At 36.5% G+C, this 22157-nt stretch overlaps 1 protein-coding gene across 1 annotated transcript in view; it reads left to right on the plus strand.

The window, feature by feature from the left end:
• The window catches only part of PAWR (pro-apoptotic WT1 regulator), a 106292-nt gene extending 84858 nt beyond the window's left edge, over window positions 1-21434 (plus strand). Inside the window, exons 4-6 of the mRNA XM_039472279.2 lie at window positions 8415-8562; window positions 11210-11314; window positions 16298-21434. Coding sequence (XP_039328213.1) covers window positions 8415-8562; window positions 11210-11314; window positions 16298-16384 — 340 coding nt within the window. The 3' untranslated portion in view covers window positions 16385-21434. The remainder of the gene's footprint in view (window positions 1-8414; window positions 8563-11209; window positions 11315-16297) is intronic.
• Window positions 21435-22157: the final 723 nt, after the last annotated feature.

The raw sequence follows: 22157 nt of genomic DNA on the forward strand, positions 1-22157 counted from the left end.
ACTTGTTCATCGAGCAAATACATGACTACTAAGGGATATCCGTATTTCTAGATGGATTGTTTGTAGCTGTCATCATTGTAGTTTCTACCTAAAAAGTTATGGATGGATCCAAAAAAGTTGGACTTCTTTTTTTTTTTTTTGGTAAAAAATGGGTCCTTTGAAATGGGTCTAATGCTCTTCTATAGTATGGCTTTAGTGATACCTTCTGTATAATATAGCATGGCTTTAGTGATTTTCTTTTTACCACTTTGTTGGTTATTTCCTAGTCTTATTTGTAATTCTTTCTTTCCTGTACCTCTTCTTTATTTATTGCTATTACTTGATTTTTGTTTTTGTTTTTGTTTCTTTTTACAAGGTCTTACTGTGTCACCCAGCGCGAGTGCAGTGGTGCGATCACTCACTGCAAAGATCACTCACTGAAGCCTCAACCTCCTGGGCTCAAGCAATCCTCCTGCCTTAGCCTCCCAAGTTCCAAGTGCTTTGGGACTACAGGAATATACCTGGCTAATTTTTTATTTTTATTTTTGTAGAGATAGGGTCTCATTATGTTGTCCAGATGGGTCTTGAACTCCTGAATGTAAGCAGTCCGCCTGCCTTGGCCTCCGGAAGTGCTGGGATTACAGGCGTGAACCACGATGCTCAGCCTGTTCAGCTGCTAATCTTAGACTTAATTCTCTTTTGGTTTTGTGTGTTTGTGCTAGAAATTTCATTCACTCCAATGACTTCAATTACTATCTGTACGTAAGGCTGATGCCTTCACATTGTTAGCTTCATACCTATATAATCAACAGCTATTAAATATCTGCTTTTAGATATCTCAGAAGCATACTAAACTAAGCATTTTCTAAAGTAAGCTTGTGAAACCTGATGGATTTCAGTAGTTGACATCAACATCTACTTTTGCTCAAGTCAGTAACCAGGACATTATTTATGGCACTTGCATTTTTTCCCTCACTATCTTGCCCATATCCATTCATTCACCAAGGCTTGTTGAGTTTATCTTCTGAGTATCTCATTGCCATCACACCAATCTAGGACACCATCATCTCTTACATAGGTGATTACAATAGCCTCCACATTGGCCTCCCTGACTCCAGTTTATCTCATCTCCAATATATTTTATAAAAATGATACTGTTACTTTCCCTGCTTTAATAGCTTACCATTACCTTTAAGTAGAGTCTGAATCAGTGATCTCCAAAATGGGGTGATATGCAAGATAATCTACTGAGTGCAGGAGGAAAATATTAGAATTTTTATTCATATTTCTCTTTTTATTTGAAAAACACTAAGGCATTTATAGTTAGTTAAAAGCTATTACTATGTAATAGTTATTTAGTCATTCCTTCTTTGCTTTACATGTCAGATGGTCATTTGCTACTAAAGGTGGCATTTATAGTTAAAAGCTATTACTATGTAATAGTTATTTAGTCATTCCTTCTTTGCTTTACATGTCAGATGGTCATTTGCTACTAAAGGTGTCCTGAGGGAAGCATGCTTTGTTCACTTTCTGCTTGTTGTACAATACTATAATTTGAATGTCCATCTACATGGACTTATGAATTATTTACTTTATGACTCACAAAATACGTAAGTCTGGATTAGGGAATTTATGGAGAAAATCAAGCCAAGTGTCTAACTGCAGATAAGATAACGTTGTTCAGCTGGTAAGCTATGCAAAATCAAATCTGCTCTCATAAATTAAGAAAAATTATTATGCTGATTTTAAGGTTTTAAGTGGAACCTTTAAAATATTCTCATTTTTGTTGTAAGGCATCCTTTCTGCTTTGATAGCCATTAAAAATAAAATGTTCAAACTGATGTTAGAACTAGATCTTTGAATCTCTGTATCACACAGTGTTAAGATTTTCAGAAATAATGAAGCATATTCAATTATTCTTTCATTTAAAATACTTTTGAGAACAAAATTTTGTACCGTAAATCAAATTTTAGCCTTTTTCATATTTTATATGCTCTGTTTTGGGTATACAGGTGATTATATTATATTGTCATATTGTAAATCCTATAAAAATAGTAGATAAATAAACATACATACCAACATGGGTATGTAATTATGAATAATATATGGAGACCCTTAGTTTAAATTATTCCATAAAATAGCTTTCAGTGGGTAGCTCAGACTTTTAATCCAAGCACTTTGGGTGGCTGAGGCAGGAGGATCGCTTGAGGCCAGGACTTCAGGACCAGCCTGGGTAATGTAGCAAGATCTAACTTCTGAAAAAAAAAATAAGATAAATTAGCTGGGCATAGCCAGGCACAGTGGCTCGTGCCTACAATTCCAGCACTTTGGGAGAACGAGGTGGGTGGATCATGAGGTTAGGAGTTTGAGACCAGCCTGGCCAACATAGTGGAGACCAGCCTGGCCAACATAGTGAAACATCATCTCTACTAAAAATACAAAAATTAGCCAGGTGTTGTGGCCCACACCTGTAGTCCCAGCTACTTGGGAGACTGAGGCAGGAGAATCGCTTGAACCCGGGAGGTGGAGGTTGCAGTGAGCTGAGACCACGCCATTGCACTCCAGCCTGGGTGACAGAGTGAGACTCTGCCTCAAAAAAAAAAAAAAAAAAAAAAAAAAAAAAAAGAGAAAATTACCTGGGCATTGGTTGCACATGTAGCTACTCCAGAGGCTGAGGTGGGAGGATTGCTTGAGCCCAGGAGTTTGAGTTTACAGTGAGCTATGATTGTCCACTGCACTCCAGCCTGGGCCACAAAGTGAGATGCTGTCTCTTTAAAAAAAAAAAAAAAAAAACAGCCTGTAATCCCAGCACTTTGGGAGGCTGAGGTGGGTGGATCACAAGGTCAAGAGATCGAGACCATCCTGGTCAACATGGTGAAACCCCGTCTCTACTAAAAATACAAAACATTAGCTGGGCATGGTGGCGCGTGCCTGTAATCCCAGCCACTTAGGAGGCTGAGGCAGGAGAATTGCCTGAACCCAGGAGGCGGAGGTTGCGGTGAGCTGAGATCGCGCCATTGCACTCCAGCCTGGTTAACAAGAGCGAAACTCCGTCTCAAAAAAATAAAAAATAAAATAAAAAAAAACCAAACAGGTTTCCTGCTTTCTTTTCCAGCCTCATATTTTATTTCTCTTACGTTTACACTCTGTGCTTTAGCCGTATTGGACCTCTCTGTTTCTCAAATGGGCCACAGTTTCTGAATTTCTGCACATTCTTGTCCTTTTTATTAAGTTTCAACCTTCTCTGATATAGTGGTACTCAAAGCATAGTCCTGGAACTGTTTGTTGTCAGTCCAAGACAAGAAAAGAACTTCAGAATAAGCATTTAGAAACTTGAATTGCATTTTGACTTGTCATCATCCCATCCAAGTGCATAATCAGTGGATTACTCTGTCAACAGGACATAGACTAGTTCAAGTGCTATGGTGATTTGCATGCTAATCATGCCCAGCAGGACTGTTACAATGTGTGATATTTTGAAGTTAGTCATTTGTAATCCAAAATGTTTAAGAATTAAATTGTGGCTGGCTCATGCCTGTGATCCCAAAACCAAAGCAGGAGGATAGCTTGAAGCCAGGAGTTCAAGACCAGCCTGGTCAACATAGTAAGACACATCTCTACCAAAAAAAAAAAAAAAAATTAGTCAGGTATGGTGGCATATGCCTGTAGTCCCAGCTTCTTGGGAGGCTAAAGTGGGAGGATCACTTGAGCCTAGGAGTTTTGAGGTTTCAAGGTTGCAGTGAGCCATGATGGCACCACTTTACGTCAGCTTGGGTGACAGTGCAAGACTGTGTCTCAAAAAAAAAAAAAGCCTGTAATCCCAGCACTTTGGGAGGCCGAGGCGGGTGGATCACGAGGTCAAGAGATCGAGACCATCCTGGTCAACATGGTGAAACCCCGTCTCTACTAAAAATACTAAAAATTAGCTGGGCATGGTGGCGGGTGCCTGTAATCCCAGCTACTCAGGAGGCTGAGGCAGGAGAATTGCCTGAACCCAGGAGGCGGAGGTTGCGGTGAGCCGAGATCACGCCATTGCACTCTAGCCTGGGCAACAAGAGCGAAACTCCGTCTCAAAAAAAAAAAAAGCAAAGCGTTTATTTTTAAAATCTCATAATCATGCTTATTCTTGTCCCGTAAATAATTTAAAAATATATAGTAAATAAAAATAAAATGTAAAAATTTTTCTCTTTTACGAGTATTTAAATCCTGGAAGCAAAATTTATTTATTTTTAAGTCTGATTTACTGATGACAAACAGAATTTACTGAACTTTTTTGAATGGAATAGCAGTAGTAAACCAGATGACAAAGGAAGTAATTTCAAAGAGATACAGATAAAAGAGTTTGTACTATTTTTCTTGGAAAGTACTATGTGTCTTATGTTTAGTTTTTAGCCATAATTGATGAGCACAGTGCAAAATTGGTTATTTGGAGATATACTGGCTAATGAAACAATATAAAATGATCTAAATTTAATTGGTATTTGTAGGCATGGTATATTCAAGACCAATTCATCAAATATGTTCAAAGTCAGATTCATTATTTGAAAGAAAGAATATTACAAAGGTGACAGGAGAAGATGTTCAGGATTTCACATGTAATCATTAGTATTTTGGGGGTTTCTGATAGTCTCACCTGAGGTTGCTAACATTAAAAAGCTGCATACAAATGATAAAATATGTTTACTTGGAAATGTTGGATGAATCCTGTAGTAAAGAAGATAGTTCATATGCCACTTTCCGGCAATGCCATAGTTTGATGTATTTAGGAACAGGATAGTGATACAGAAGACTAACTCTCAGGATAGCAAAGGAATTTTTGTTACAATTTGATGAGCACATTGGTTTTGCTAACATGACAATGATAGGAAATAAGAATTTATTTTTGAACTTCATTGTTGACAAATACAGCTCGCTCTGAAGTATGTAACACTTGCAAAGGGTTATAATATCAACAAATGTGGTTTGGAGTTTTGCTTTACTTTTGTAGGAGTATATTCTAATTATGCAGGCACAGTGTAAGAAAAACATGCTGAAGCTTGTACCAGAATGTAAATCAGTGTCCTGCTGCTTTCATTGAGAAAGTCTTGCATTGTCAGCTGAACTACACAGTGTTCTTGCTATATCAGCTGAATTAACAATATAGAACTAAAAGTGTGAGTGAACAAACACTAATTCATTAAATTTGAGGTTTCTAAAAAATTACATACTGTAGTTTGGGAGTTGAGCTGATCAACTGTTACCATACGCCAGGGTGTACATTGGTCTTCAGAGTAACCTTTCAGTCAAGAGTATTTGAACTTTGGGATGAACTCTTGGTGTTTTTGCAAGATAAGAAACCAGTTTGGCCCCCAACTTTTAAAACATGTGAGTTAGACTTACTTGTCTGATAGCTTTATTCTTTTTTTCTTTTTCGAGTGATCTTAGCTTACCATGCAAAGAAGGAATGTCAAAGGCTTTCCAATGGCAGATAAGATCAGGTGACAAAAATGAAAGTTGGATATTTGAGGAGAAAGTTACCTTAGCTTATTGTAAAAGGTTCTACGATATAGTAACAGCTATCAGTAAAGTAGGTGATAATCTTGGTATTGCACATTTTCTATCAAAAGAAAATCCATGGGTAAGAAATTCGTTGGCCGGGCGCGGTGGCTCAAGCCTGTAATCCCAGCACTTTGGGAGGCCGAGGTGGGTGGATCACAAGGTCGAGAGATCGAGACCAACCTGGTCAACATGGTGAAACCCCGTCTCTACTAAAAATACAAAAAATTAGGCCGGGCGCGGTGGCTCAAGCCTGTAATCCCAGCACTTTGGGAGGCCGAGGCGGGTGGATCACAAGGTCAAGAGATCGAGACCATCCTGGTCAACATGGTGAAACCCCGTCTCTACTAAAAATACAAAAAAAATAGCTGGGCATGGTGGTGCGTGCCTGTAATCCCAGCTACTCAGGAGGCTGAGGCAGGAGAATTGCCTGAACCCAGGAGGCGGAGGTTGCGGTGAGCCGAGATCGCGCCATTGCACTCCAGCCTGGGTAACAAGAGCGAAACTCCGTCTCAAAAAAAAAAAATAAATAAATAAAATAAAAAAAAAATAAAAAAAAAAAAAATACAAAAAATTAGCTGGGCATGGTGGCGCGTGCCTATAATCCCAGCTACTCAGGAGGCTGAGGCAGGAGAATTGCCTGAACCCAGGAGGCGGAGGTTGCGGTGAGCCGAGATCGTGCCATTGCACTCCAGCCTGGGTAACAAGAGCGAAACTCCGTCTCAAAAAAAAAAAAAAAAAAGAAATTCGTAGACGAGGAATCAATTTTTTAAAACCAGAAGTCACTTTACATTTAACTGTAAATTTGCTGGATAAAATATTCAAACTGAATACCAGTCAGTAAAGATTAAAAACAAATTTTGAAAAGCAAATTTTCTGCATTTTTTTTAAATGAATGAGTTTGCTAAAATTGCATTAAAATCACTTCTATTTTTGTCCTTTGAGACTATTTTCTCTGAGTGCTATTAAAACACAGAAATATTTTAGATACACATATTCCTTGTGAGTAGCATTGTCATGAGTCCAACCTAGATTACTTAACAAATGTGGTAACTGGCTTTCAAAACAGCCCCCAATGAACCCTACCTCCTGATGTTTATACCTTGTATAATCCTCTTACATGTTATACCAGGTTGATAGGTGTGAACAGTAGAATAAGGTCAGTGTGATAGTGTGTCACTTTTGAGGTTGTGTTATGACAGACACTGCAGTTTCTGTCTTGGTTGCTCTGTCACTTTGTCTCTGGAAGCCAGCTGCCATGTAATGAACTGGCCAACAGAGAGGCCAACATAGTGAGGAACTGAGGCCCTTGTTATCACTCACGTGAGTGAGCTTAGAAGCAGATTCTCCAACCCAGTTAAGCCTTCCAGTGAATGAAGCCTCAACCAATATCTTGATTAAAAGCTCAGGGAGAAGCCTTGAATCATGATCACCCACCTAAGCTACTTCTACATTTCCTGAACAACAGAAACTTTGATAGGTGGCTCACTCCTGTAATTCCAATTCCAGCACTTTGGGAGGCCAAGGTGGGCGGATCACGAGGTCGAGAGATCAAGACCATTCTGGCCAACGTGGTGAAACCCCATCTCTACTAAAAATACAAAAATTAGCTGGGTGTGGTAGTCTGTAGTAGTTCCCAAGCTACTTGGGAGGTTGAGGCAGAGATTGCTTGAACCTGGGAAGCGGAGGTTGCAGTGAGCTGAGATCACACCATTGCACTCCAGCCTGGGTGACAGAGTGAGACTCCATCTCAAAAAAAAAAAAAAAAAGTAAGTTTGGGGGTAACTTTTAATGAAGTAATAATAGAGCAAACTCATTTGTTAACATTAAAAACTTTAAATACTGACATGTGCTGTTCAGAGGATATGAATTGGTGTTCAAAGAATTGCTGTTTTACTTAGAATTTTTGATTCAATTAGAATTATGGCATGACAAGATTATCAGCGTGGTAGCAGTTTTCTGTATTAATTGCCTGTATGCATACCTATAGTGAAGAATTTGCCACTTTATGTAATTCTTTTCTTTTTTTCTATTTATAATGTTACGGGTCTGAATCTAATAAAACATTTGGACTTGTGTTTTGTATGACCTTTTAAACTTTTATTTTTCCAGCAGTTCATTTTTATTTTACTTTATAAAAGTATTGGTCCATGAAAGATTAGCATTTTGAAAAAGGAAAGTGGTTTTTCAACACAGATAGTCTGGGAGATCTAGGCCAGGCACAGATGCTCACATCTGTAATCATAGCACTTTGGGAGGCTGAGGTGAGTGGATCACTTGAGCCCAAGAGTTTGAGACCAGCCTGGACAACGTGGTGAAACCCCGTCTCTGAAAAAAATACGAAATAATTCGCCAGGTGTGGTGACCTCATGCCTGTAGTCCCAGCTACTCAGGAGGCTGAGATGGGAGGATTGTTGGAGCCCAGGAGTTTGAGGCTGCAGTAAGTCATGATTGTACCACTGCATTCCAGTCTGGGTGGCAAGAGTGAGACCCCATTTCAAAATAATAATCTGGGAGACCTATCCTGTCATAGTTCTCATAGTGTCTGTCACTGACCTTATTTTAATGATCATTTTGCTTTATTATTATATTCCCTCTTAACTGAAAGCTCTATGAAAGGCAGAGTCCATGTGTGTATTTGCTGTTACATATTCAGTATCCAGAACAGTGTTCATTACTTAGCAGCTACTCAGCAGATATTGGCGGAAAGAATTAATGTTACTTTTACTTTTTTTTCATTGTGTTGGAATAATGATTAACTTCTACAGTTATAAATAAGTTGCTGTTATAACCATATGTCCTTGGGGAATGTTAATTTTTTTAAGCTGAATAGAAAATATTTTTGGCATTTTTCTTGTTGAATACTAAGGGATTTTTATAAAATGTTCGTATTTCCACAGCACAACCAGTGTCTCTGAAGAAGAAGTCTCAAGTAGATATCCTCGAACAGATAGAAGTGGGTTCCCTAGATATAACAGGGATGCAAATGTTTCAGGTAATCTGGTTTCGAATAGCACATTGGAAAAGAAAATTGAAGATCTTGAAAAGGTATGGATTATAAGTTTTTTAAGATTGATGAAATTAATATACCATTAGAATTCTTTTTTTTTAGTTTCATAGCAACTGAGAAATAATATTCCTTAATATTTACTATGTGCACTTCTGCTAAGTGTTACCTTTAATATATTACAGTCTTTGTTTTTGAAGTGGTTAGAAGTCTGAGTTGGCAATGTATACTACTGTGTATTTATTATATTGTCTGAACAGATTTTCATTTGTAACTAAAAATTATAGGAGTAAATCTGAGTTAGGTCCATCTTTGCTATTTGAAACAATTTTATATAAGAATATGCTTGTTTAAAAGTGTCTTTCAGTACAATTCAAATGACTATTGGCACAAATTTATTAAGCATAGGGTCTCAGGTTTGTGCTATAGACATTCAACCCTTAAAAATAGTAATGGTGTTGAATTCTTTTGTAATTATTGAAAATGTGTTTTTACTTGAGATTATTCTCTATAAAAGATCTAATTTATATGTTATATAAAGAAACTTAATTTTTCAAACTTGTTTCTATTTTATAACATTTATGATTATTTTGAGGTCACATTTCTAAGCTTTAGCAATAGTTTCTTCTTAGAATTATTATTTCATTTATTTATTTTTATTTATTTATTTTTGAGACAGAGTTTCACTCTCATTGCCCAGGCTGGAGTGCAGTGGCGCAATCTCGGCTCACTACAACCTCCATCTCCCAGGTTCAAGCGATTCTTCTGCCCCAGCCTCCCAAATACTGGGATTACAGGCATGCACCACCAAGCCTGGCTAATTTTCTTCGTATTTTTAGTGGAGACGGGGTTTCACCATGTTGGTCAGGCTGGTCTTGAATTCCTAACCTCAGGTGATCCACCTGCCTCAGCCTCCCAAAGTACTGGGATTACAGGCATGAGCCACTGTTGCCAGCCTATTATTTCATTAATTTTAAATTGAAAACTTTAGACAATATGTAATTTAATAGTTTTGAAGGGAGTAACCCAGAAAGGTTTCTTGAGTTCCACAAGAGTTTGGATTGAGTTGCTAATAGTTGGCAGCAGCTAAGGGATATGGATGGTTGGTGGCTCTCTGGGAAGTTTAGTAAGAAAGAAGCCAGGTTCTGGGCAAGGCCCTTTTAGCTCTGTTTCCCTTTTGCCCCCATGGTGGCTCACCAAGTCTGATGCTCTGGATTCTAAATAAGATTTCTTTGAAAAAGGTGTTGCATTGTTTAAAGAAAAAAAAAATAAGAATCAATAATCTATTTTAGTTTCTTCTTTTAATCCATTATTAGTTAACTGGCAGAGCCAGAGGTAAAATTGAGGACCATTGTTTTTCTGTTTAGAGTTTCTGTTGGGCCCTCTCCTTTTCTTAAACTTCGTACTTTATTTTATTTTTTATTTTTTTTTATTTTTATTTTTTAACAGTCCAGAAGTTTTTCATTTTATTTTTTTTTTAACACCTATTATGCCATGAATTCATAGGGAATAGGTTCCAGCAGCTCAGTCTCCTTCCCACTGGTTCTCACAAAGTATGCTTCTCTGGGTGGAGCAGGCTGACGCTTCAGTTGGACCCAGGTACCTTTGTCTTTGGCTTCTTTCTTTTTCTGATCATTTTCCTTCACACGTTTTAGGAAGCTATCTTGGCTCTTAGAGTGCTTGATGTGCTCAATACGCACATTAATTCTCTTGGCAAGAATCTTGCCCTTAACTTGTTTGTTTACAACAATGCCAACAGCATGCTGGGTAACATTGTAGACCCTTCCAGTTTTGCCATCATAACATTTGTGGGGCATTCCTTTTTGAACAGTACCCATTTCCTTGATGTCTACAATATCACCTTTCTTATAGATTCGCATATACGTGGCCAAAGGAACAACTCCATGTTTTCTGAAAGGCCTAGAGAACATGTATCGAGTGCCTCTCCTCTTTCCCTTTGTGTTCGTCCTTTCGGCCGGAACCGCCATCTTCCAGTAACTTCGTACTTTAAAGAAAAATTAACTTTGAATTATTTCAAAGAAGATACCCATTAAGAAATTAGGTAGTTCATAACTTATAGTGATGATAAGCTAAAGAAGTTAAATCATAGGCTGGGAACAGTGGCTCACACCTTTAATCCCAGCACTTTGGGAGGCTGAGGTGGGCAGGTCACTTGAGGTCGGCAGTTCAAGACCAGCTTGACCAACATGGCAAAACCCCATCTAAAAATACAAAAATTACCCAGGCATGGTGACACATACCTCTAATCCCAGCTACTCAGGAGGCTGAGGCAGGAAAATGGCTTGAACCTAGGAGGTGGAGGTTGCACTTAGCCAAGATCACACCACTGCACTCCAGCCTCAGTGACCAGAGGGAGACACTGTCTCAAAAAAAAAAAAAAAAAAAAAAAAAAAGGTTAGATCATTGAGTCTATTACATTACTTTTGCTAAAGACTTATATGAACACATAGGTTTACTCAAGAGCATTCTAACGGCTCCTATATTCCCCTCATTCTCTGATTCCTTCTGTGGTGGGATCTTTGTTCCTTCACCAAATATCTTAAGGAATTCATTGGAAATCTTCATGTGTGTAATACATTTTACCGAACTTGGCAGATGTATGCCATTTAGGAAGATTATAAATGACCAGTTACTTCTTAATTACTGTTTTGTAATTGTATCTACCAGGAAGTAGTAAGAGAAAGACAAGAAAACCTAAGACTTGTGAGACTGATGCAAGATAAAGAGGAAATGATTGGAAAACTCAAAGAAGAAATTGATTTATTAAATAGAGTAAGTATTTTACCATGTTTCAGATTTGGAGGATTTTTTTGGCAATTGGATGAAAATATATAAATATGAAGAAATTGTTAATTGCATTGTTTACTTTGTGCTTTTGTTAGTGAAATACTAATTTGTAGTATTAAGAACTGTTATTTTCTTCTATAAACTGATTTCCTTTGGGCAGTTATCAGTTTAGTTCACTTCATTTTATTCTTTTGGGGATAGACTGATTTATGGATTTGTTCTGTTTTTGTTAAAGTCTAGAGGTGACAGGCACTTGGTCACCACCATGTGTAAGGGCACTGGCACAGAATTGCCTCAGGAAATAACTAAAATTGGCCAGGTGCTACAGCTCATGCCTATAATCCCAACACTTTGGGAGGCTGAAGAGGGCGGATCACCTGAGTTCAGGAGTTTGAGACCAGCCTGGCCAACATAGTGAAACCCTGTCTCTACTAAAAATACAACAACAAAAAAGTTAGCCAGGTGTGGTGGCAGGCACCTGTAATCGCAGCTATTCGGGAGGCTGAGTCAGAAGCATGGCTTGATCCCAGGAGGCAGAGGTTATAGTGAGATGAGATCACACCACTGCACTTCAGCCTTGGGCAACAAGAGCACAACTCCGTCGGAAAGAAAAAAGAAATAACGAAAATTGGTACTATTATTATTATTATTATTTTAAGATGGAGTCTCACTCTGTTGCCCAGGCTGGACTGCCGTGGCGTGTGATCCCGGCTCACTGCAACCTCCGCCTCCTGGGTTCAAGTGATTGTCCTGCATCAGCCTCCTGAGTAGCTGGGACTATAGGCACATGCCACTACACCCAGCTAATTTTTGTATTTTTAGAAGAGACAGAATTTCACCATGTTGGCCAGGCTGGTCTCAAATGCCTGACCTCAGATGATCCACCTGCCTCGATCTCCCAAAGTGCTAGGATTAATAAGCGTGAGCCAGCATGCCTGTTCCTAAAATTGATACTTTATCACTATAAGAAATTCTGAATGTCTGTGCATCTTCACCACTCTTTTTCTCCAGTTATACTTAATGCATCCCCAACTTTAGGTTTAGCCTAAGCTCTATATTCTTTGTAGCTAGCTCTCCTTTTTGTTTTCAGCCCCAGAATTTATTTGCTGCTTAAGAAGCAGTTATAATTGCTTATTAGTTAACAGTGATGAGAAAAGACTCCATAGTTTTGCCTTTTAGAAGGCTTTTAGCTAAGATGGAGTAAAGAATAAGTCTGCTCAGGGAAAGCTGTAGCAAATCTCCTATCCAAATTTCTACCACAGTGTATAAGCATTCCCTTTTCTCCACAGCCTCACCAGCATCTGTTGTTTTTTGACTTTTTAATAATTGCAATAATCTCAACTCCAACCTGAAAGAAGGAAAAAATAAAGAAGCTTCATTATATGCAGACTTGTCCTAATAAAGCTCTGAGGCATTAACTATAGGTTGTAGATGAGGACAGTGGGACTCAGAATTTAACTTGCTCAAAGTCATTTAGAGTAATCAGCTTAGCCAGTATTTGACTTCAGGTATTTTAAGTCTTTCCACTTTTTATGGACTGCTTTTCATCTTAGGTTCCAACACAAGTACTCCTCTATTGGTGCTAGAATTTGATCTAAGAAATTCTGCAAATTAAAAAAAAATTCACCTTGTATTTTAGATACAGGGGGTACATGTGCAGATTTGTTATATGAAGTATTTTGTGATTAGGAGGTTTGGAATACAGATCCCATCACCCTGGTAATGAGCATAATACCTGACAGGTAGCTTTTTTAAACCCATACCACGTTCCTCCACCCTTTAGTAGTCCACAGTGTCTGTTGTTCCCATATTTATATCCATGTGTGCTCAATGCTTAGCTCTGTAAGTGAGAAGATGCAGTATTTGGTTTTCTGTTTTTGAGTTAATTTGCTTAGGATTCCTGCCTTTACCTCCATCTGTGTTGCTGCAGTGGACATGATTTCATTCTTTTTTGTGGCTTTATAGTATGCCACAGTATATATGTACCAAATTTTCTTTATTCAGTCTACCATTGATGGACACCTGGGTTGATTCCATGACCTTGCTATTGTGAATGGTGTAGCATTGAACATACACATGCATATGTCTTTGATAGAATCATTTCTTTCGTGTATATAGACAGTAATGGGGTTGCTGGGTTTAATGGTAGCTCTGTTTTAAGTTCTTTGAGAAATCTTCAAACTGCTTGTTACAGTGGCTGGACTAATTTACATTCCCACCACAGTGTATAAGTATTCCCTTTTCTCCACAGCCTCACCAGCATCTGTTTTTGTTTCTGTTTTTGTTTTTAACTTTTTAATAATAGCCATTTTTGACTGGCTAATCAAGTAGACACTTCACATTAACCATCACAACTGGTGTGAGCTGTATCTCATTGTGATTTTGACTTGCACTTCTCTGATTAGTGATACTGAGTATTTTTTCATGTTTCTTAGCCACTTGTATGCCTTTTTTTGTTAGTTTTGTTTGTTTTTACATTGGTAAAAACTCTATTTTCAGTTTAGTTACTTTTCCTGGAACACTGGTTGAAGTTTTTTTTAATTAATTAATTTATTATTTTTTAATTGCATTTTAGGTTTTGGGGTACATGTGAAGAACATGCAAGATTGTTGCATAGGTACACACATGGCAGTATGATTTTTCTGGCTTTCTCCCCATCACCTGTATCTGGCATTTCTCCCCATGCTATCTCTCCCCAACTCCCCACCCCCTGCTGTCCCTCCCCTATTTCCCCGACACACCCCAGTGTGTGATGCTCCCCTCCCTGTGTCCATGTGTTCTCACTGTTCAACACCCACCTATGAGTGAGAACATGCGGTATTTGATTTTCTGTTCTTGTGTCAGTTTGCTGAGAATGATGGTGTCCAGGTTCATCCATGTCCCTAAAAAAGACACAAACTCATCGTTATTTATGGCTGCGTAGTATTCCATGGTGTATATGTGCCCCATTTTCCCTGTCCAGTCTGTCATCAATGGGCTTTGTTTTTGTTTTTTTGAGATGGAGTCTCATTCTGTCACCCAGTCTAGAGTGCAGTGGTGTAATCTCAGCTCACTGCAACCTCTGCCTCCTGAGTTCAAGTTATCCTCCTGCCTCAGCCCCCAACGTAGCTGGGATTACAAGCGTGTACCACCATGCCCATCTAATTTTTGTATTTTTAGTAGAGATGGGGTTTCACTGTGGTGGCCAGGCTGGTCTTGAACTTCTGACCTCAAGTGATCTGCTTGACTCAGCTTCCCAAAGTGCTGGGATTACAGGCATGAGCCACCATGACCAGCCATATTTCTTCTTTTGAGAGGTGTCTTGTCTATGTCCTTTGCCCATTTTTTAATAGAATTGTGTCATCTTGTTGATTTAAGTTCCCTATTGATTCTGGATATTAGGCCTTTGTTGGATGCATGGTTTGTGTAGTTTGTGAATATTTTCTTCCATTCTATAGGTTATTTGTTTCTGTAATTTTTTTTTTTTTTTTTTTTTTGAGACGGAGTCTCACTCTGTTGCCCAGGCTGGAATGCAGTGAGTGGTATGATCTCGGCTCACTGCATCCTCCACCTCCTGGGTTCAGGCAGCTCTACTGCCACAGCCTCCCGAGTAGCTGATATTACAGGCATGAGCCACCACGCCCAGCTAAGTTCTGTACTTTTAGTAGAGATGAGGTTTCACCACATTGGCCAGGCTGATCTTGAACTCCTGGCCTCAAGAGATCCGCCTGCCTTGGCCTCCCCAAGTGCTGGGATTACAGGCATGAGCCACCATGCCTGGCCTGTGTCTGCAAATATTTTTGATGTCTTTGTTGGCTTTGTACTGTCTTAGGCACTGTAGGCCTTAATAAGAATAAAAAAAAACCCTGCCCTTATACAGTTTATAATCTAATAATGGTACATGAATGTGTTTTATCATTTAATTCTAAATTTTGGGTAGATTTCAATTGTAGTAATACTAGAAATCCCCAATTTTTTTATTGTTTTAACAAATGTTTTCCAACATTATTCATTTAGTTTGTGAATAAATGCAAATTCTGATCTTATAAATTTTAAAATCATTTATCTGATTATCCAAAGGCAATATACTGAATGTATTAGAAAGCTGTTTTAGCAGTGATTCCAATTGATGACATCAAGCTTTATTATTTTAAACTGCAAGGATAAATCTATAAATGTCTACTTTTTTTTTTTTTAGCAGTAAAGAGTCTGTCTTGAAATAGTGTTTCTTGTAACTGTAACTTATGGTGAATTGTTTTTAATCAGATGGTTGTGTATTTGGGACAAAGATTAATATAGGGGAAAAAGAGCTGAATCATATGCTTTTTAAGCTGGAGAGTGCATACTTAATTTGGTGGCTTTGAATTATTTTTAGCTCTAAAACCTTTCCTTCAAAATGTCATAGAAAATAGTCCAGCATATAAATTGAACCAGATCAACTCAGTATTTCTCCAGATACCCTTTTCTGTAGGCCTCAGTTTTGTCACCTCTCCAGAGTGTTATCCTCATCACACACCTTTAAAGATCAGACAAAGTGGTAGGAGTGCATCTAGAACTTTTACCTGCATCTGTTGATGCCTAATTTGACACAAGGTTGCAACCTAGGGCTCAATACCACATATGGCTTGCATGTGTAGTTTTTTTTTAGCCTCAATTTTAGGGAAGGGAAGTGGAGTTTGTTTAGCTAAAAAATTAACTTATTTATGATGATTGAAAATTGGAAGATTCACAGTTTTAAAATTCTGACTTTTGGCTTCTTTTGAAAAGCTGAAAGATCTTAAGAGTTGGCTTATAGACTTGCTGTAAGAATAAACATTCAAGTAATGGATAGTCGTTTTAGGTGGGACATATTACATCTAAAGTTGTTTTCAGAGCTTGCCCTCATTTCAAAATTAATTGGTTGTATGAATTATTTTTGAATGTGTAGTGTTTTCATCTCCCTTAGAATATTTTTAAGTACTTTTAAAGTATGATTTTTTTTTCTTTAAGGACCTAGATGACATAGAAGATGAAAATGAACAACTCAAGCAGGAAAATAAAACTCTTTTGAAAGTTGTTGGTCAGCTGACAAGGTAGAAGATTCAAGACCCAATGTTGAAAAAATATTTTAAACTACTGAATGTTATGGTCAATGCTAGAACAATATTCCTATGCTGCAATACATTAAAATAACTAAGCATGTATATTTATTTCTAGAAAACGGTTGTTTATTTTCAAAATACTTCTCTTTCATTATTGGTTTCAAAAAAGCATTAACCTTTTATCTCAATAAGTAATATCTTTCAGTTATTAAATGATAGGTAATGCCTTTTTGGTTTTGTGTGGTATTCAACTAATATATGGTTTAAAGTCACAGGCTTTTGAATATTTTATCTTTGGTAGTACATTTTCTCCCTAAAGGAATATACATAGTCGTTGTTTACATGAGTTCAAATACTTTTGGGATGTTACTTAACAAATGCCTTATTACTGATGTGTGCAACCTTTTGTGTGTTGATGACTGACTCATAAAGGTTTTTGTCTACTGTCATTTGTTCTTTCCACATACTCTAAGTAATTTAGAGTAATACAGTCATACTTTTGTAAAAAACAGTAACCTTTTAAAAGCAAAGCTCTTATAAAGTCACTGTCATGTTCTAGTTGACTGAATATAAATTTAAGAGAATACTTGAATTGTGCTATAGTAAATAAAAATTTACTGTTTTGTGTTTGAATATTGAAAAATTGAATCACTTTAACTCCTGAAAAACATACAATTGTAATTTTAATGTAAAATTTCTTACGTAGGTACTACCTTTTTTTATTTTTCCAAGGTTTGATAGTGAACATAAGATATTTTAAAAGTTACTCTTTAGGCCTGGAAAGTGTACAAAGTCAGTGTAAAAGAAAAATCCATATTTTTATTATATTAGCATATGTATTAAAATCAAAACCAAAATGTTATTCATACTTAAAGCATTTATACAAAACAGTATGTAAGCAGAAATAGTACTAACATATTTTGCCTAATTTCCAAGCTGAAGAATAACACTGTGACACAGTTTTTTCCTGTGAGAGAGTATTCTCCTATTTCAAATTTAGAGGATTTTCTTCCTAACATTTAAATTTTTAAAACAGAATTACTTCTAAAGAATTATACAAATTTTCTCTTCTATTAAATATTATTTAGAATTGTTTTATATTACATTTTCATGTTAAGAACCCCCTCCTCCCTTAAAATACATGAACATTATGAAATTCTTGCCTGATGATTGAATTTCAAACAGCAGTATGATACTCTTTTATCTAGTTAATATATGAAAGTGGCTTGAATATAGTCAGATCCACTTTGGGGACTCTACTGACTTTTTCCTTCACTTGCCAAGCTCTTTTATTATTCACTTTTAGAAAAACAGAGAAGGTGAGACAGCTGCGGGGAAATGTGGAGTAAATGATAAACAGCAGATGTTGAATTCTAAAAGCCTCTACATTTACCTGGACTGGCTCTCTGCCTTCCCCAGCTCAGAAGTTTCGAGCTTGGCTGATCGTCAGAATCACTTGAGAAACTTAAAAAGAATTCCTTGGCTGTAGTTCCTATGTAGGCTTAGATTGAGACTCTGGACTCCAGAATTTTTAAAGGTTATCACTGATCATAGCCTAGTTTTGAAGTAGCTGCTGTTGTATCTTTATTTCATTGAAAACCCTGGAATTGACATAATTTTATCTACCAACATTTCCCCCCTTTCAGTTTAATAATTAACCTGGTCTCCAGGGCCGTTTTCATATGTCCATGTATATATATATTCACTGCTCATGAAAAAGTTTAATGTTAGATTATCTAATTTAATATACTTGTAGAATTAATGCATAAGGGCTTCCCTTCTTGGAGACTCTTAGCCAGCATGGGAACAGTGATCTGCTGCCCACATGACAGGGTGGTATGCCAGGCACAGTTACTGCCTTTGGTTGTACTCATCTTTAATTACCCTTAGTTATGTGGCATACATGTCCTTATTGCCTAGTTCATCATCCATACTTTGGATCTCGTGAAAATGCTGTCAGTATCTGACCCTAAAATATATTAATATATGGGTTTTTATTAAAATAATTACTTTGAATTTTCTACTTAATTCATAAAAACATTAAATAAAAACATTTCACTTCACTTTAAAATGTTATATCAGTTATTAATACTTTTAAAGACAGCTGTTAATATTTTTTTTTCAGTTTTTGGGGAACATTTCTAGTAGTGATTTTTTTGGGCCTTTTTAACATAATGATACTGAGTATAAAGACAGGATCCTTACAACTTAGGCAAAGCATTTCACATGCAGTCTTTCTCCCATCTCTTTAAAATATGTATTTATTTTACATACAGATTTGTACACTAACTATTGAAAAATAAAGTAGGATCTGCTTGAGTTTCCCCGAAAATTTATTAAAAGTATTGAGATTGTTAGAAGGTAGTTTTTAAGTACACATGCACTACCCTAGACAACTTGCCTATTGTCAATAAAGTGATAGTATTTGTGAAGTTATTATTCCTATTCAGAAATACTATTTCTTAAATCTCCTGGGAATTTATGACATAATAAAGCACATTCAAAGTTCTAATGTGTCTATGAGATCATTTTCAAAATAGTAAGTTTGTCATCTTTAAAATGAACATGACTTGCTTCCTCAATTTCTGAAATGCATTAATTGAAAATTACTATAGTAATCTTTATTTCATCTTTCTAGAGTTGGTAATTTTATTATACAACAGTTACCGTTAGATAAGCAGGGAAGGGCTTTTTGGGTGTGTATTTCTAGGTACTAAGGGATTTACTAACTATAATAGATTAGCACTGTCACACTTGTTCAAGAAGTTTCAGATGTAGAAAATTAAGTATTAGAGGCAGGTATATGGAGCGTGTAGTTTTTTTTCTTCAATTTTTTAAATTTTAAATTGTAGAAGCAATGTATTCTTAAGGTACAAAACCTACCTCAGTTATATGTGGTTTATGTTTTCTGGATTAATCTGGATTTTATAATTAGAAATAAAAATGTAAGATTTTTGAGTCCAGTTAATAATCTGGTGAAAATAATACAAGTCAGTGTAATAGAAAAACATTCATATATTCAACACTGTAAGACAAAATAGCAGAGACCTTGAATTTGATAATTGATCTGATATCCTGGACGGTATTCATATGTACAGTGATAGTTATCTTTCTTTGTTGTTGTTTTGTTTTGTTTTTTTTGAGACAGAGTTTCGTTCTTGTTGCCCAGGCTAGAGTGCAATGGCTCAATCTCAGCTCACTGCAATCTCTGCCTCTCACGTTTAAGCAATTCTCCTGCCTCAGCCTCCCAAGTTGCTGGGATTACAGGTATGTGCCACCACTCCCAGCTAATTTTGTATTTTTAGCAGAGGTGGGCTTTTACCATGTTGGTCACGCTGTTCTCAAACTTCTGACCTCATGATCTGCCCACCTCTGCCTCCCAAAGTGCTGGGATTATAGGTGTGAGCCACCTTGCCCGGTCTCTTTGGAGTTTTCTTTGTGCGTGTGTATGTAGTTTTATGGTTCTGAGTTGGTGACCAGTAAGTTTCAGGTAGTGTTGGCACTTATTTAATAACTATTCATGATTTTGTTAACTTGTTATAGGGTTCAGGCATATATTTTCAGCATAAGAAGCCAAACACACCACATTGTCGTTGGAGGGAAAATACCAAGTGAGAAAAACATTCAGGAATCAGAATCTTAACATGTTAAAGTTAGTGCTAAACATTGTTGTATTTGATCTGAAACTATCCTAATATGTAATCATAAAACTTGACTTCTGCATTGGAACTATGCGTTCATGAATAAGGCATATCCCAGGGGATTGTAATTGTAATCCCAATTTAATACCAATTGTAATCCCAATTACAATCCCCAAGATTGTATTTGATATCACTTATATGAGAAGTAATGTGACACCTTTCTTTTGTTGTTACATTAAGCTGAAAACATAATACTAATAGACAACTAACAGTTTTCTTATCAGGCACATCAACTAAGGCACCTCCCCCATGCTAAGTTTCTCCTGGGTATATGGAAGTTGCTTGTTTCCCAGTTTAAAAACTTGAACTAATATTACCTAAGAAAACCTGAGCCCATATTGTTTTCATTTTACTTAGCTAGAATCTCATAGCATGTTAAAGTCATATCCTTATCCTCACTAACAATAATTATGTCTATGTAAGAGGAATATTGTATGTAGGAGCTGTGTTAAATACTGTTATAGGTATTACAGAATCTTAAATAGACATGGAGCAACCTTCCATCTAGTAGTGTACAATCTATATAGTGTATGTCAGTAGCACAAAATGCAGTCATATTTAGCATTAGCCTGTCTAATCTGACTAGTTCACTCAAAAGTACTTTTTTCTGTTCATTAGCCATTGTTTTTAGATCTAGTTAATAGGTTCTATTTAATTTGCTGCAATGTTTACTGAATGGTGGAGTGAAAGAACTGATGCATATTGGGAAATATGCCATTTTTTAAAAAAAGATAATGTTACATTAGGAAAAGAACACTTTTAAGGAATTTATAGCAGTGATGAGTTCAGTGTATATCAGATACACCAAACTGTTGATGGTATTTAAATGTGACTTCAAGTTAATATTTCTGTATATATTATTGATTACTGGTTTTAGACATTTAAGTCTGTTCTGCTCTACAGTTCACATATAGACAGTTGCTCTGATAATAATAGAATGTTAGTGATGATCACTTGATGGATGTTGATTAAGTGCCTCTGTTTTGTTTTGTTTCCTCCTCTGGATAACAAATAGGTGTATGCTGCTTTTTTGGTGAACTTGTTTCGTGAAAGATTTGGCTATGCTATTCAGGGTTTTTATTCATATGTTTTTCTTCGTAGCAGGCCACTGCTACCATATTAAAGCAAAATTTAACTTTTGTTGAATCAGCTAATTCAGGTAATTCAAATATTTGTGGAAAAACATCTGGGTAATTTATGGAACACATTAGTATTGTGTAGACAGTTTTGATCATTCCCATTGCATAGATGTTTATTGTGGAATAGTCAACTTAATGTAGATTTCACTTTTAATTTGCATGTGTAAATTAATACTCAATAAAATGTTTTTCATTTATTTTTCAACAGTGGTTATTTTTTTCTTCCTATACTATCAATAAAATCCTGACCATGAGTTGGACTTTTGAAGTTAAAGGATAATGCTAGTAATCTATTTAGCTGTTACAGAAACCATATGCAGTACTTTTTGAATCTTTATTTGGTATATTAGGTGGACAATGATTTAAGAATCAAAACCATCATATTAAGATCTAAATATATTAGTGGTGGGGCTTCTTGAATAAATGAGAAAGTGCACAAAAGTTCAGCCTGACTGAAAATTTTAGTTGTTTTAAAACTACATGAATAATTTCTTAATTCAAAATCAGAACTATTGTAAACTAAATCTGATGGTGTCTAAAGAACTTCGGGTCATTCAAAGTTTGTAAAAGATACGTAGGGAACTAGGAATATGAAAATTTAGACGTTTTACTAAGTGGGTTTACATAATGTGTCATTCTTCATACGCAGGCAGAAGCTAATCAGTTTTCCCTACTGCTAGAACTCTGATCTACTCAGTAATATCATAGAAGTCTAACAAGTGAATAAGCATCCTTAAGTCAGTCTGTTTAGATAAATGCTTCAAGTCCTTATGTAAGAACATATTCCAGTAGCAAGCCTGTAAATTTTTCCAAGATCTCGTGATGTTAAGTGAAACTGGAACCTTTTATCTTAGACTTCACAAAACCCTATTTTTTTCCTTCTAGATTCACTTTTGAACACACGCATGTGCACACACAATTCTATTAG

This window comes from Saimiri boliviensis, chromosome 7 (assembly GCF_048565385.1).
Source record: "Saimiri boliviensis isolate mSaiBol1 chromosome 7, mSaiBol1.pri, whole genome shotgun sequence".
In the NCBI taxonomy this organism is placed as follows: Eukaryota; Metazoa; Chordata; class Mammalia; order Primates; family Cebidae; genus Saimiri; species Saimiri boliviensis.